Here is a 12248-nt window from a genome sequence, read left to right as displayed (position 1 = left end):
CCGCCCACTTTCATTCCTACCTCCAGTTCCTCCCATGTCTCTTTAATCATTTCCTCTGCATACAGGTTGAACAGCAATGGTGATAATGGGCAACCCTGCCTTACACCTCTTCCTAACACTGCCCATCCGGACTCCCCGTTCCCCACCCGCACCTGAGCTGTCTGAGACTGACAGGTTGCGGATTAGCCTCCTTTCCCTCCAATCTATTCCTATTTTCTTCAATATACTCATTAGTTTTTCCCAGTTCACTCTATCAAACGCTTTTTCAAAATCTACGAAACAGGCAGATACCTCCTGGTTGTATCCTATATACCTCTTGATTAGTGATCTCATTACTGCAATGGCATCACTTGTACCTCTCCCCTTCCTAAACCCAAACTGATCATTCCCGAAGTAATCGTTTGTCCTACTCTCTATCCTTTTTTTGATGATCCTGAGAACAACTTTAGTTGCGTGGGATTTAATTCACTCATATTCTACTAGAAATCATCACAATATACACATGCAACAGATACCATAAACCAGAAATTTCATATAGCAGCCCAATAGCAATGTGTGTAAGAATTGTTAACACATTACCACATTCATTGAAAATGAGTGATAAATTATGTAATTTCAAATTTAAATTCAGGATACTTCTTCTAATGAAGTGTTATTACTTTTTGAATGCATTTTTAAATAACAAATACTTGTAATGTATTGTGTTTTTATTACATACTTTAATGTATGTGCTCTGTTTTAAGCATGTTCATAATTATGAAATGTACCTGTATTTTGTACTTTTCTTTGTTTTTGACGACTCCTATACCTACATGATATGCATGGTCAGTGGACAATAAAAATGTTATTATTATGTTCTTCATATGCAGATGGTACATAAGCCATTGGTAGCATTATGAGGTGGTAAGCCACGAAATGAGTTATCCACAAGGCTATAACTATTTGCATGTGCCTTATACACTTTGACTTCACCCTGAGAGATTAAATACCTATGCCAGATGCCCTCTCATGGGCACCACTGGAGGAGAAGCTGAAGGAGAGCAAACTACTTAACAAAGACCTGGAATATGTCACAAAGGAAGGCTTTTCCCAAATTTGGATGATTAACAAGGTCGATGAGAAAGTTTGTGAGTATATATGAGAAGGGTGGCACAAGTCTAGAGGAAGCATCAGTCCAGAGGCCAAGGGATTCTTTAAATAATGGGGGGGGCTCGAGATGGTGAGGTGCCTATTGTACTGCCTTCCCATCCAGAGGACTCGGTTCAAATCCTGGTGGCATAGAATATTTTCCGGTGGTATTTCGATCCCCACTTGAGGTGCTTTATGGAGGGAACTTTCAGTGAGTACTCCATCCATTGGATGGGACATTAAGCTGCGGACCCCTTGGGGCTTTTTGCTAAGAGTAGGATAATACCAACACCAACCCTTCATCCTTTCCTGTCCATCCCAAATGGTGCAAATGACCTTAGCCATCAGTCGCCTCCCCTAAATACTACTACTACTTTTTTAAATAATGAGATAATTTGGCAGGTCGGTGGATTGTTCCTGCATTGAAACAGATTAGTCATTCCAAAATTGTTTCATCATGCAATGCTGTCAGGACTACATAAAGGATATCTTGTGATAGTTAAATGCAGAGCATGCAAAAGAAAATCTATTTGGTGGCCGATTATTTTGTGAGAAATTTGAGAAATGGTCGCAAGATGCATGGAATATGTGCAACATTATATGTTTGTATTAAGACCACTTAATCAGGTCAAGCTACCAGGATGCGCTCAGAAAAAAATAATCATAAATACTGTTTCAGTTAATGGAAGGGAGTAACTGGTGGTGACATCATTTTTCAAGATATCCAGAAGCAGCTTGCTCAGTTCAAAATCAGCAGTGGTGGTAATTAGGAAAGTAAAGTCGGCAAGGTATGGCATTCTGGAGAAAATGAGGATATATAGTGATCCACAATTATGGAAACAGTTTAGATGATAAGAATATAATTTTTGTGTGATTACCAGTATACCTTACTTAGGGGTTAGGATATTTAAAAATTTTAGCAAATATTACATCCAAGGAGAGAGCCCCTGATCTTGGCCTTTTAGCTTATAAGTTTATTCCTCTTGACATTAATGATGACTGAGCAGAATTGCTAATGGGACGTAAGTTTGAGCAAACACCCCACTACTAAAAGAGGCCCTTGAACCAAAATATCCTGATTATAAGGAATCAAGAGCAGGAAGGAAGATGAAGGAAATGAAAAATAATAGTTTGATTAATGCCACCAAACTCAGGAGTGAATGGAGCAACAACCTTGAGATTGAGTACAGGTGGTAGATAAGAAATTCTAAGAGAGCAGATCCACATTCTTATGAGGTGAGAACAAATGTATTATTGTAATAAAACCTTGTAATTATTGCTTCGAAAACTCTCTCCTACTCTCTGATTAGTGATAGCTAGTGACTATTTCAACACTTAATGATGAGAAGGAATATGATATCACCTTAGGACTAGCTTCATGTCTGAGAGGAAATATTGCCAAAACTTTGGTTTTCCAATTATAGAAATAAATAATATGAGTGGCTTAGCTACATTTAAAAGCCTTCTTCCCAAAAATAAGATGGGCAAAATTGAAGGGAAGTGTGTGTATGATTACTACTACTCTCTTATATTAAATTTTATAGGCACGTGTTTGATCTATATTTGCTGTTTACATTTTTACAAGAGATTTATTTTTTGCATCAACAAATGCCTCAGGATTTTACAAAGCTTCATATCGATGTGTTTTCTAATTAAATAGATATCTTGTAATTACGTGAACATTTTTACTTGTTCCTGTTTGGTAAGGAGATGTACCCACATCTACACCTTATAAGGCATCAAGCAGTCAATTGTAGAGTGTATATATATTTAAATATATAGAGCATATAATATTTAAAAATAAATTATTGTTAGTAGGAAATCACATGTTACAAATGAACAGCTCTTATATCTCTTTCTTCTTTCTGTTTTTTCATTCCAATCACCAGATATAAGCTGGTCAATGAGCAATTCAATGCAGTTCAGGTGTACTCCCACACACTCAACTTTTTAAGATAATTCCAATATAACAATAACAAATTTTCTCTAATGACTCCCAGTCCATTCCTGAAAGTAAATACTAAAGTGATGATTTGCTATGGCATCCTGAATCCTAGGTTTCATCTTGTCTGATATATTGACACATAAATAATGTGGGCAAGTACACATATATAATTAATGACTCCTATAACTGCAGCAAATTTGCAAGGAATAAAAGTTTTTAAATGCTTGCATTAAAATTAGGGACAAAAGGTAACCAAATAAATTTAAAAATGTCGAGGTTTTTGTTTACAACACAAATACTTATTATTAATACATGCAATGCTCCTACTTTAAGAATTGACCCAAATAATGCATCTAAATGATAGATATAAATAGTGATCCTTCATGACATTATTTTGTGACTCTGAGGATCTATTTAATTCTTTTACTGCCTGGCTATTTTGAAAAGTACAGAAGACCTTAGCTTTCGATTATCTTGAATGCATCAATAATTGGGCAGGGTGTAAGTTTGATCAAGTCCGCATTTATGCTTGGCAAATATACTGAGTCATGATTTTCAGCATAATCCTTGATTATATTTGTTTCTAAAATTGCATATAAAAAAGTAAGTTAGCATAACTATTAAACTAGTTTGCTAATCTATAGCTCTCACTTGGCACATCACTAACTCAAGTTGCTCTGTATTGAAACTCCATTGCTCCAAATGGCACAAAACTCCTTTGCTACTGTTGCACATCAACTAGTATCATAGATTTGATAGAAATTCCTTTCAGTTTCCAGAGGAGATCCATAAGAAAAGCGACGGAACATCAAATATAATTTGGGTGAGTAGTAATGAATTTCCAGTGTCACATTTTTCCTGGGGGATATACTATATGTGTTTGCCAGTCTTACCTGCAACCTCCCTCCAACTGCACCTCTTTCTCTGTGTTGTTGGTGCGGTCTTCTATGGTGCTCTGGTTGCTGGGTATGATGCTGATGATGACGGAGACCCCGTGCAGCTGAAGATGCAGCTGTTGCGGGGTCAGGAGAGCTTGGTGATGTCACCATCACGCTAGGCTTCTCTCTACCTGATATGTCCCTTCTTGATGGGTCATAGATATCTATAGAGAGAGGAAAAGTATTCTTTAGTACATTTTATACTCTTAAGTACATTTATACATATATATTGTATGCATATGCACCAGGTTGGGATTTTATGATTATCATAACATAAGCAACCAAAAAGCCTTTCAATAAGGTATTATCAATTTTTAAGAAATTACTTTGGATCTGGAGTCAATAGTTTTAAATTGAAAGTGAAACTTTATAAAAGGAATAGTACTGAAGCAACCCTTCATTTAAAAAGGCAATGCCTAGTTCAATTTTATTTTAGAAAATAAATCTCTGTATTATTAATTTACTCAAATAAATTATTTAAAAATAAAGCAGTAAAAAAATAATTAGAGGACATTTGGATTATTTTAAAAACTCCAGATAGCTTGTTTTATATTTATTTATTATTACCATAAATTAATACAAAAAATGCATCACATCTGTCAACTTTAAAAAAATTTCCTGCAAAAACTCCTAGAATTAACTTTAGTTTTTCATAAAAAATTTTGGCCAATAGTAATTGTGAGGTTTGGCCATTATATGAAGAATAATATTAACCATCGCCAGAAAAGTCATTATTTTTCTGTGACAAAATAAATTAACATAAAAGTGACCACAAAATGCTAAATAGCATCACATTTTCTCTCAAATGGAGAATTTTAGAAAAGATACAAATGGCTAATTTTCAATGGCTGAATATAATGGCATGTTTTTTGGGTTGTATACTTTCCCATTCTCATGTAAACCGTCTTTAATAACCTTTCTCCGCAAAACTCTCTTAGAGGGAGATGGAAAAAGAATAAGTATCTGAAATATATGTAGCTAATTTTTGAATTTAAAGAAAGTTATTACCTGAATTTATGTCTTCAAAATTCTTACTCCTTCATTTCCACATATGCTGATATTGTTATGAGGTTATTGAATATATATAATATGATTTTCTGATGTATTATATGTCTGATGTGCAGATATATGCTATACACTTTATGTGTTTTGATTAATGAGTTCTATTGTAAACTTACTTCATGACCATTTAATATATTGTTATTCGTTGAAAATCAATTGAAACTAAAGATACAGGTGCTAGCTTCCTGACTCAATAATTTCCTTTTCCTCATACCCTTGGTTCACGTAAGCTGGCTTTGTAATAGGTACCTCATTTAAGTAACCTATCCAACCTATCCAAATGAAACCATTCTTGGCAAAAAACATGTTATTTGTGAAGCAGATGTAGGCTTATTTTATTTGATTGAGATATGGTGATTATTTGACAAACAACTTTCACCATAATTTTGAAATTAATATTTTCACAATTATGTGTACTTCTTATTATAATTCTGCATTTTAACGTTGTGAAAATATGATATTTTTCCTTGCAGAGCATAAATCATGATGCACACATACATCTACTTCGGCCACTGGGAAATTCATCAATTTTTACTGGAATTTTCATGGCAATGATTGTATTCTGACAGTTCAGGTTAGTTTATTTTCTTACCTAAATGATATTGCATCCTATTTTAAAATTTTGATAAGTGTTGATTTTTATTGTAGCACCATACAAGTGTGATCAAGTTACAGTGGCAGGGTACACATTTAAGCACAAGCTGAACCTCATGACACATTTTTAATTGTTTTGATTCATTAATTGCCCCCTATATTAGAAAAAAGATCCCTCTTTGAATAAACCAAAGACCAAGAAATAACCAAAGACCTTCCAATATATTTTGTAAGTATAAAAATTGAAAGCACCTAGCTCTTGTATTGTAAATACAAATGCAATGAAATACCCACAATAATATGTTCCATTTATTCATCTCTCATAACTAGATGGAATAAAAAAATCTCAATTGCTAATCATTCAGAGTATTTGGCTTCAATTCTCATTAATTGAAGGCATTCATGGAAACCCACGGCATGAGAAATAGGAATAATGGGATGAGATTATCAGATATGAAAAAATATTGAATAATTAATGTAAAGAATTTTAGTAATTTTCAAAAACTGTGATTTTCACTCATCCATGATTGGTAGCAATGTATTTTTCATAAAGCCTATATGATACTGGCATAAATTACAACCACTATCAATCTAGTTAAAAATTTAATGCAGGCACTGCTTTTACAATCATTATATCAGGTTCATATAAATATGCACTTTAAGTTAATGTTGATCATCATCATATTTCCTAGGTACATATGGAGGAGATAATAGAAAATTCTCAGAACACAGAGTAATATTTTTAGCTCATGATTTATGTACTTATTTTTGCAATTTATGCATTAGTTTACTCTGTTCTATCTCTTTGGAGAAGAAAATTGGTTCACTGATAAAATCATCAAGATGCTCTTGATCATACCAATAGGTGAAAAATGAGCCTCCTGCTATGTTTTTACTTGAGTATTTTTCTGAAAACTTCATTAAATACATTTTTTAGACACACTGGCTAAGGCAATAATAAACTAGACAGACTCTAGTATAGTTTCCATTACACATATCAGCTAGGTCCAATAACTATTTCATTTCCATCATGAAGGTCATCTTCATAATGAAAAGGCTCATTTGGCAATTCTCTCTGTTATTTGTAATATAAATTCAATGATAGAGAACATGCTTCCCATGTGAATGAAAAAACTTTTCGTCAGGGACTTAAGTCATTTAAAGCACTTAAGGCGATTTAGTATGTGGAGGGTAATTTGCTTAATAAATGTGTTCATATGTATTCATATTAAATATGTTAAATATCTATATTCATTTATTGTTTCACAAATTCATAATTTTAAGCATTGATATTGTACTTTCTAACAATATGAACATTTCCTGCCCAGTTTTTGTACTTTAAAGTTAAATTCACTTTCCCTAATCTCATAGCGGCATGAAATATAATGGTAATTCATTTAAATAAGTTTTATATATCAGGGTATTTACTTGAAACATAAGAATATAGAAATTCTAGGAATGTTTTTGGTGCTTTGTGGGTATAGTGAACTTTCGCACATCTAGCTATTATCTTATATTTACGGCCATTCTATCAATATCCTCTTGGCTATCAATGATAGTAGGTAGTCACATGGTATCAAAATCAAATTCTTCTTGAATGCCAACTTCCTGAACTGAAGGAACATTATTTTCAACCACCCAAAGATTTTCCAGTAATACACATCATACATATTTGTCAAAATTAATTAGAATATATTAACTAAGATACCAGAAACTTATCACAGATTGTTAATTTGATTTAAATATGCCATTCTTTGACTTTGGGAAAACCTAATAACTGTAGTCAGCCTAACATGACTTCTCAAATATTGTACTTGCTACAATGTGTATACCAGTGTGGAACACCCTTGATGTAATCCTTTCATCATTAAAAAAATATTTTGCTAAAATCATTGATGAACCACTTGACATCTAAATCCATCCTTCAAAATGGCCACATTCTATTCATTAATGAATATTTCAACCATGCGAGTCATGGCGAATTGTACTAAAAATGTCCATGGGCAAAGAATGTCACTACAATAAAATTGCATGATTTTTTTCTTCATAACAATCAATGGAGATGTCTGTAAGTGCATCCTAAAGCTTAAGGTACCTCATTTCCACACTTTATTTTCCTCACATTAATTAGTATGAATTAATTTTCTCTCATTTTCTTATTTAAACTAAGCATGGTTCTGTACCCATGAGTAGCAAGTTGCAATCAATTTAAAAAAATTGCATTCATGTTAATGATAAAATTGAATGAATCTGGCTAAAAGTGTTAAATTAACATTGATTAGGTCAGTATTTAGTTCCAAAACAACAATTACAGGAACAATAAGGCCAGAGCATCTGCAGGGGATAAGCCAAATCTACACACAGCAGGAAAGAATAATTGTAAGATGTGAATTAGAGTTGCTTTGTGCTTGCAAGCACAATGAAATTAAAATAATCTCTATTTTGTTTCTGTTTTCAAAAGGCCAAATATTATTTTCTAAAATTTTTAAATGTGAATGACTGGGTGAATCCTAGAGAAGAATGCTTTCCTGAATAAATGACTCTTCAAATTTTTATGAAAAATATGTGGTCATTTTTTAATTATCATTGATGCCTGCAATGAACTTTCTTTTTATATGGATAACATCCTGTTTTTTTTCTGTGGGATTTAAACCAATCCACAGAAAAAAATGATGTATTTCTACTTGAAGGAAGAACATATATATTTTCTTGAATATCTAGTGTGGAACAAGATCTTACAGATTCTGAGTCAGACAATAAATCAGAAACATGGAATTGTCTTTTAACCGTTAAGAGCATTAATATTTATTTGGCCAAATTGCAAAAAAATCTTGAGAAAGGTACTAACATCATTGGCTTTGAAGCACATATCTAAAATTGTTGAGGAGGTTGCATCTAGATGTCAAGTGCATTGCATTTTGATAAAATTTCCTCTACTTGTAGCAATAAGTACCGGCACTAAGGGCTGACCCCAGAGGTGGCAGGATAACGTCCTTGCCAACCAATTCACAGGTCGTGGGTTCAAGTCTCGCCTAGGTGGGTTACCCCCCATCTAGGACATGAATGTTTTTAATATCTTCATTGTAATATGTAGGGGTTAGGTGGAAGAAGGGACTATGAAGTCTCAATCTTGGCCCAAAAAAGTCCTAAAATAAGCAAATAAATAAGTGTACTTTACCAAATGACAATGATAAAACAGAATCCTACCATTCTCATTTTCATAGAAATTGACATAAAAATCCAAAATTATGTATTATTTTATTACAGTGAAAGACCACCCAAATATTTGGAGATTAATAGAGCAGAAAAATATGTATGTTGTTCCTACAAAAAACTGATATCATTAGTGCAATTATAGGAGTTGTAATAGTGCCAACATATAAGCACCTACTTGCCAGCCAGCCATTCAACCAGTTTCTCCATATTAACTATTTTGTTGAGATTATTGCTCCTAACCATCATTCAGCTCATGTCTTAATGGGTCCATGGAAGATCATGTCTTCACAGAGAAAAATATGAGTCATAGTTTTTCATTGTTTTGGGTTGATTATAAGGAAGGTACATATTTTAGATTTTAATTAAGTTCTTTAGAATAGGTACCCGGAGATAAAAATTTACTACTTCAAATTCCAATAAATAATTTTATAGGAAAATGTATGGTTTCAAAGGTCATAGATATGCTCTAAAAATAAAAAAAATGCTAAGAATAAAACCTACTTCACAGAAATTGTCTATGGAATTTGTTAAAAAACATGGTTTATATTAATAGTTTTGTTTCTATCGAGGAAAGAAGCTTATCTTAGCAAAATTATTGAATGCATAAAATAACCATCACAATGTTTACCCATGACATTGCCAACTAGGACACCCAAGGAATCACAATAAAATAGTGGATTTGGTTTGTAAATACCTATACAAGTATACAAAGTGGGAACAAATGAAGGTTGTTGCTCCCATAATGGATATAGTAGTCAGATATTTAAAAAAAAAATGGAGGATATAAGTCATTGTATTGCAATATACACTGCAGTATAGCATATTAATCGTAAATTAATTGTAATTCTATTGACATCTTTACAAGACACTGCAGATAAATGATAAGTAGTAGGCTCAGAGAGAAAGAGAGAGTGTTCTGTTAGTACAACCATTATCATTCAGCCAATAGATTACAGCTTCCTAGAAAGATATATCTGCTAAATAAAATTATCTACCAACAAAGCAGTCATTAGGGAAAAGTTGAGGCCATCTACAGAAGAAAGGTTTGTCCACTTCATTTATCACATTGATGAGATAGTTATTTCTACCAAAGAGGAATTTGTAATGAACAGAATAACAGTATGTGTTCCTCTACTCAGCAATACTAATCAGCCTAGATCATAATTTAAAAATACAAAGGGAGTATTACTCTATGTGGATGTTTTAGGTACTATGCAATGGCATACTCCAGCAACATATGGTGCATAGCATTACTGAAACATAACATTACAAAAAATACTTTTAGAATATAAATGTTGAAAGGAAACTTTCATGGTTAAAACAGTAACATAAATTTGGTAGGTAATGAAAGAATCTTATTAATCCATGTTTAAAAATTTTTTATCTTGAACATATAAACTGTCTTCCCCTGAAGCTGCTTGTATTCGTTCCACTTCAGCTAAACAAGGAAAGAAAGGAGTAATTCAGGTTAAGTGCATCATCATACAGCATAACATACTTTTGTTAAACAGTCACAAGGACATTTTCTGGAAAAGAGTAATGTGGGAACCTATGTGTACCATGCATATTTAAGTTTATCTATAAAATACGGCCATAACTTTGAAATCAATTCCTAATTTCATTTTAATGATTGAACTAAATATAGAAATATTAATGTATCAGTTTCACCATACCTTGTGTTGAAATACTTATGTACAACTAATGGATACTTTATCAATCAGACATCAAATTACATAGAGGATCACGGCTAAGTAACATGAAAAATAGAATGCCTAAATAGTTAGTGTCAGTGTAAAAAACACCATTAAAACTTTTTAAAAAATCACAAAAAGATTCAATGCAGAATTTGGCAAAATTTAAATTTGAAATAGGAAAGTAAAAAAAAAATTACCAGCTATATAACTCCTTCGTGAAAAAAATATTGTCCAATCATCAATTTAAAATATAATAAGGGTGCATAATATGGTAGGTGCACAATATAAAAATTACAGTTATTTGTGATCTACAATGATTAGATTCTGAAGAAAACTATCTACCAAATTACCTTTTCCACTTCCAATGCCCCTTGTTGGGGAGGAAGAGGATGATTTATGATGAGAATGGGATCGATGATGGTGATGATGAGAGTACTGATGATCTGGCAGCATAGAGGGAGGTTGGTGTACTTGGTACTCTTGTTGGTGTCCATGGTGATGGTAGTGGCTTTGCTGGTGCCAAGAAGGTGCTGATGAATGACCCTGATCAACTATTCTTACTGCACCTCTCCCTTCTCGCCTATCACCCAACCCTGGCCCAACACTCCCCAATGTCCTTGACACTATGAGTTCCACCTGAGGTTCTTGCCGAGACTCGGCAATAATATCATACACTTCCTCAAAACTTTTTCCCTGAAGGGATCGTCCATTCCACTCAATAACTTCGTCTCCTGTGGATAGAAAGCAATACTTACAGTGGCAGGAGATGGAGGTTTATGTATTAGACAGTAGATAACATGGTGAAGGCTGAAATTATCTCCACTATTGAAGGAGACTAATCACAGCTGGATTGATACAATAGCAAGCACACATTGCAAGAGTCCAATAATATTACATTAATGACTTTGATACAGGTACTAATGAGAAACAATATATTTACGTAAATATAATGGGTACCAGGGTTTCATAATGAGTTGCTATAAATATTTTGGATTGTTTGTTGATTTAAAATTATTTAGGATCTAAGAATGCCTATTGCATAAAATTTGTGTTGCTTTCAAGGGAACCAATTTTTATAATAAAAACTCTTTAAATTTCATGTGTGACCAAATAAGAAATTAAAATAGATACCCATATTGTTTCCCTTTCATTTTAGCTACACCATTAAAGCTACAACTCTAAATTGATTTTTCAATCATATTAGCTAATGTACATCTGGCCCTCACCAGGTCGTAATTGCCCTTCCACATCAGCTGTGCTTCCTTTCTTCACCTTTTCAACTATTGCTGCCCTTCTACCACTCTCCAACAACACTCCTCCAACTACCTTCAGCCCCAAAATGGCTGCACTTGAATACCCAGATGAGCTTATTTCTCTTGACGGAGTCTTCTTCAATATCATGTGGCCAATGAGATGACCCCCATCTGCACTCACCTGCCATGACAGGGGGTGCTGCATTGAGGATGTTGGGTAGGGTCATGTGGTAGAAGGTATATATAAAGGTCAATGATGTCAGGTGAGATGAAGGTCACATAGTGAGTATTTTTAATGGTAGGATTTGAGAGAGAGAAGGGAAAAATGAAATGTCATTGGAACTGATGTCAAAACAAGCATAAGAAAATGGTGGCTTCATTTTTTAAAGGAGACTGTCACTCGGTTACAGGGGCTTCT

At 33.5% G+C, this 12248-nt stretch overlaps 1 protein-coding gene across 6 annotated transcripts in view; it reads right to left on the bottom strand.

Annotated features, from left to right (window-relative positions):
• Nucleotides 1–12248, bottom strand: part of Rim (Rab3 interacting molecule) — a 509632-nt gene that overhangs the window by 56352 nt on the left and 441032 nt on the right. For all 6 annotated transcript variants that reach the window (XM_071584461.1, XM_071584462.1, XM_071584463.1 and 3 more), the window contains exon 4: nt 3967–4175. In XM_071584461.1, coding sequence (XP_071440562.1) covers nt 3967–4175 — 209 coding nt within the window. The remainder of the gene's footprint in view (nt 1–3966; nt 4176–12248) is intronic.

Source organism: Hetaerina americana, unplaced genomic scaffold (genome assembly GCF_022747635.1).
Source record: "Hetaerina americana unplaced genomic scaffold, ioHetAmer1.1.p SCAF_19, whole genome shotgun sequence".
NCBI lineage: Eukaryota > Metazoa > Arthropoda > Insecta > Odonata > Calopterygidae > Hetaerina > Hetaerina americana.
This window is presented reverse-complemented; position numbering and strand designations above follow the sequence as displayed.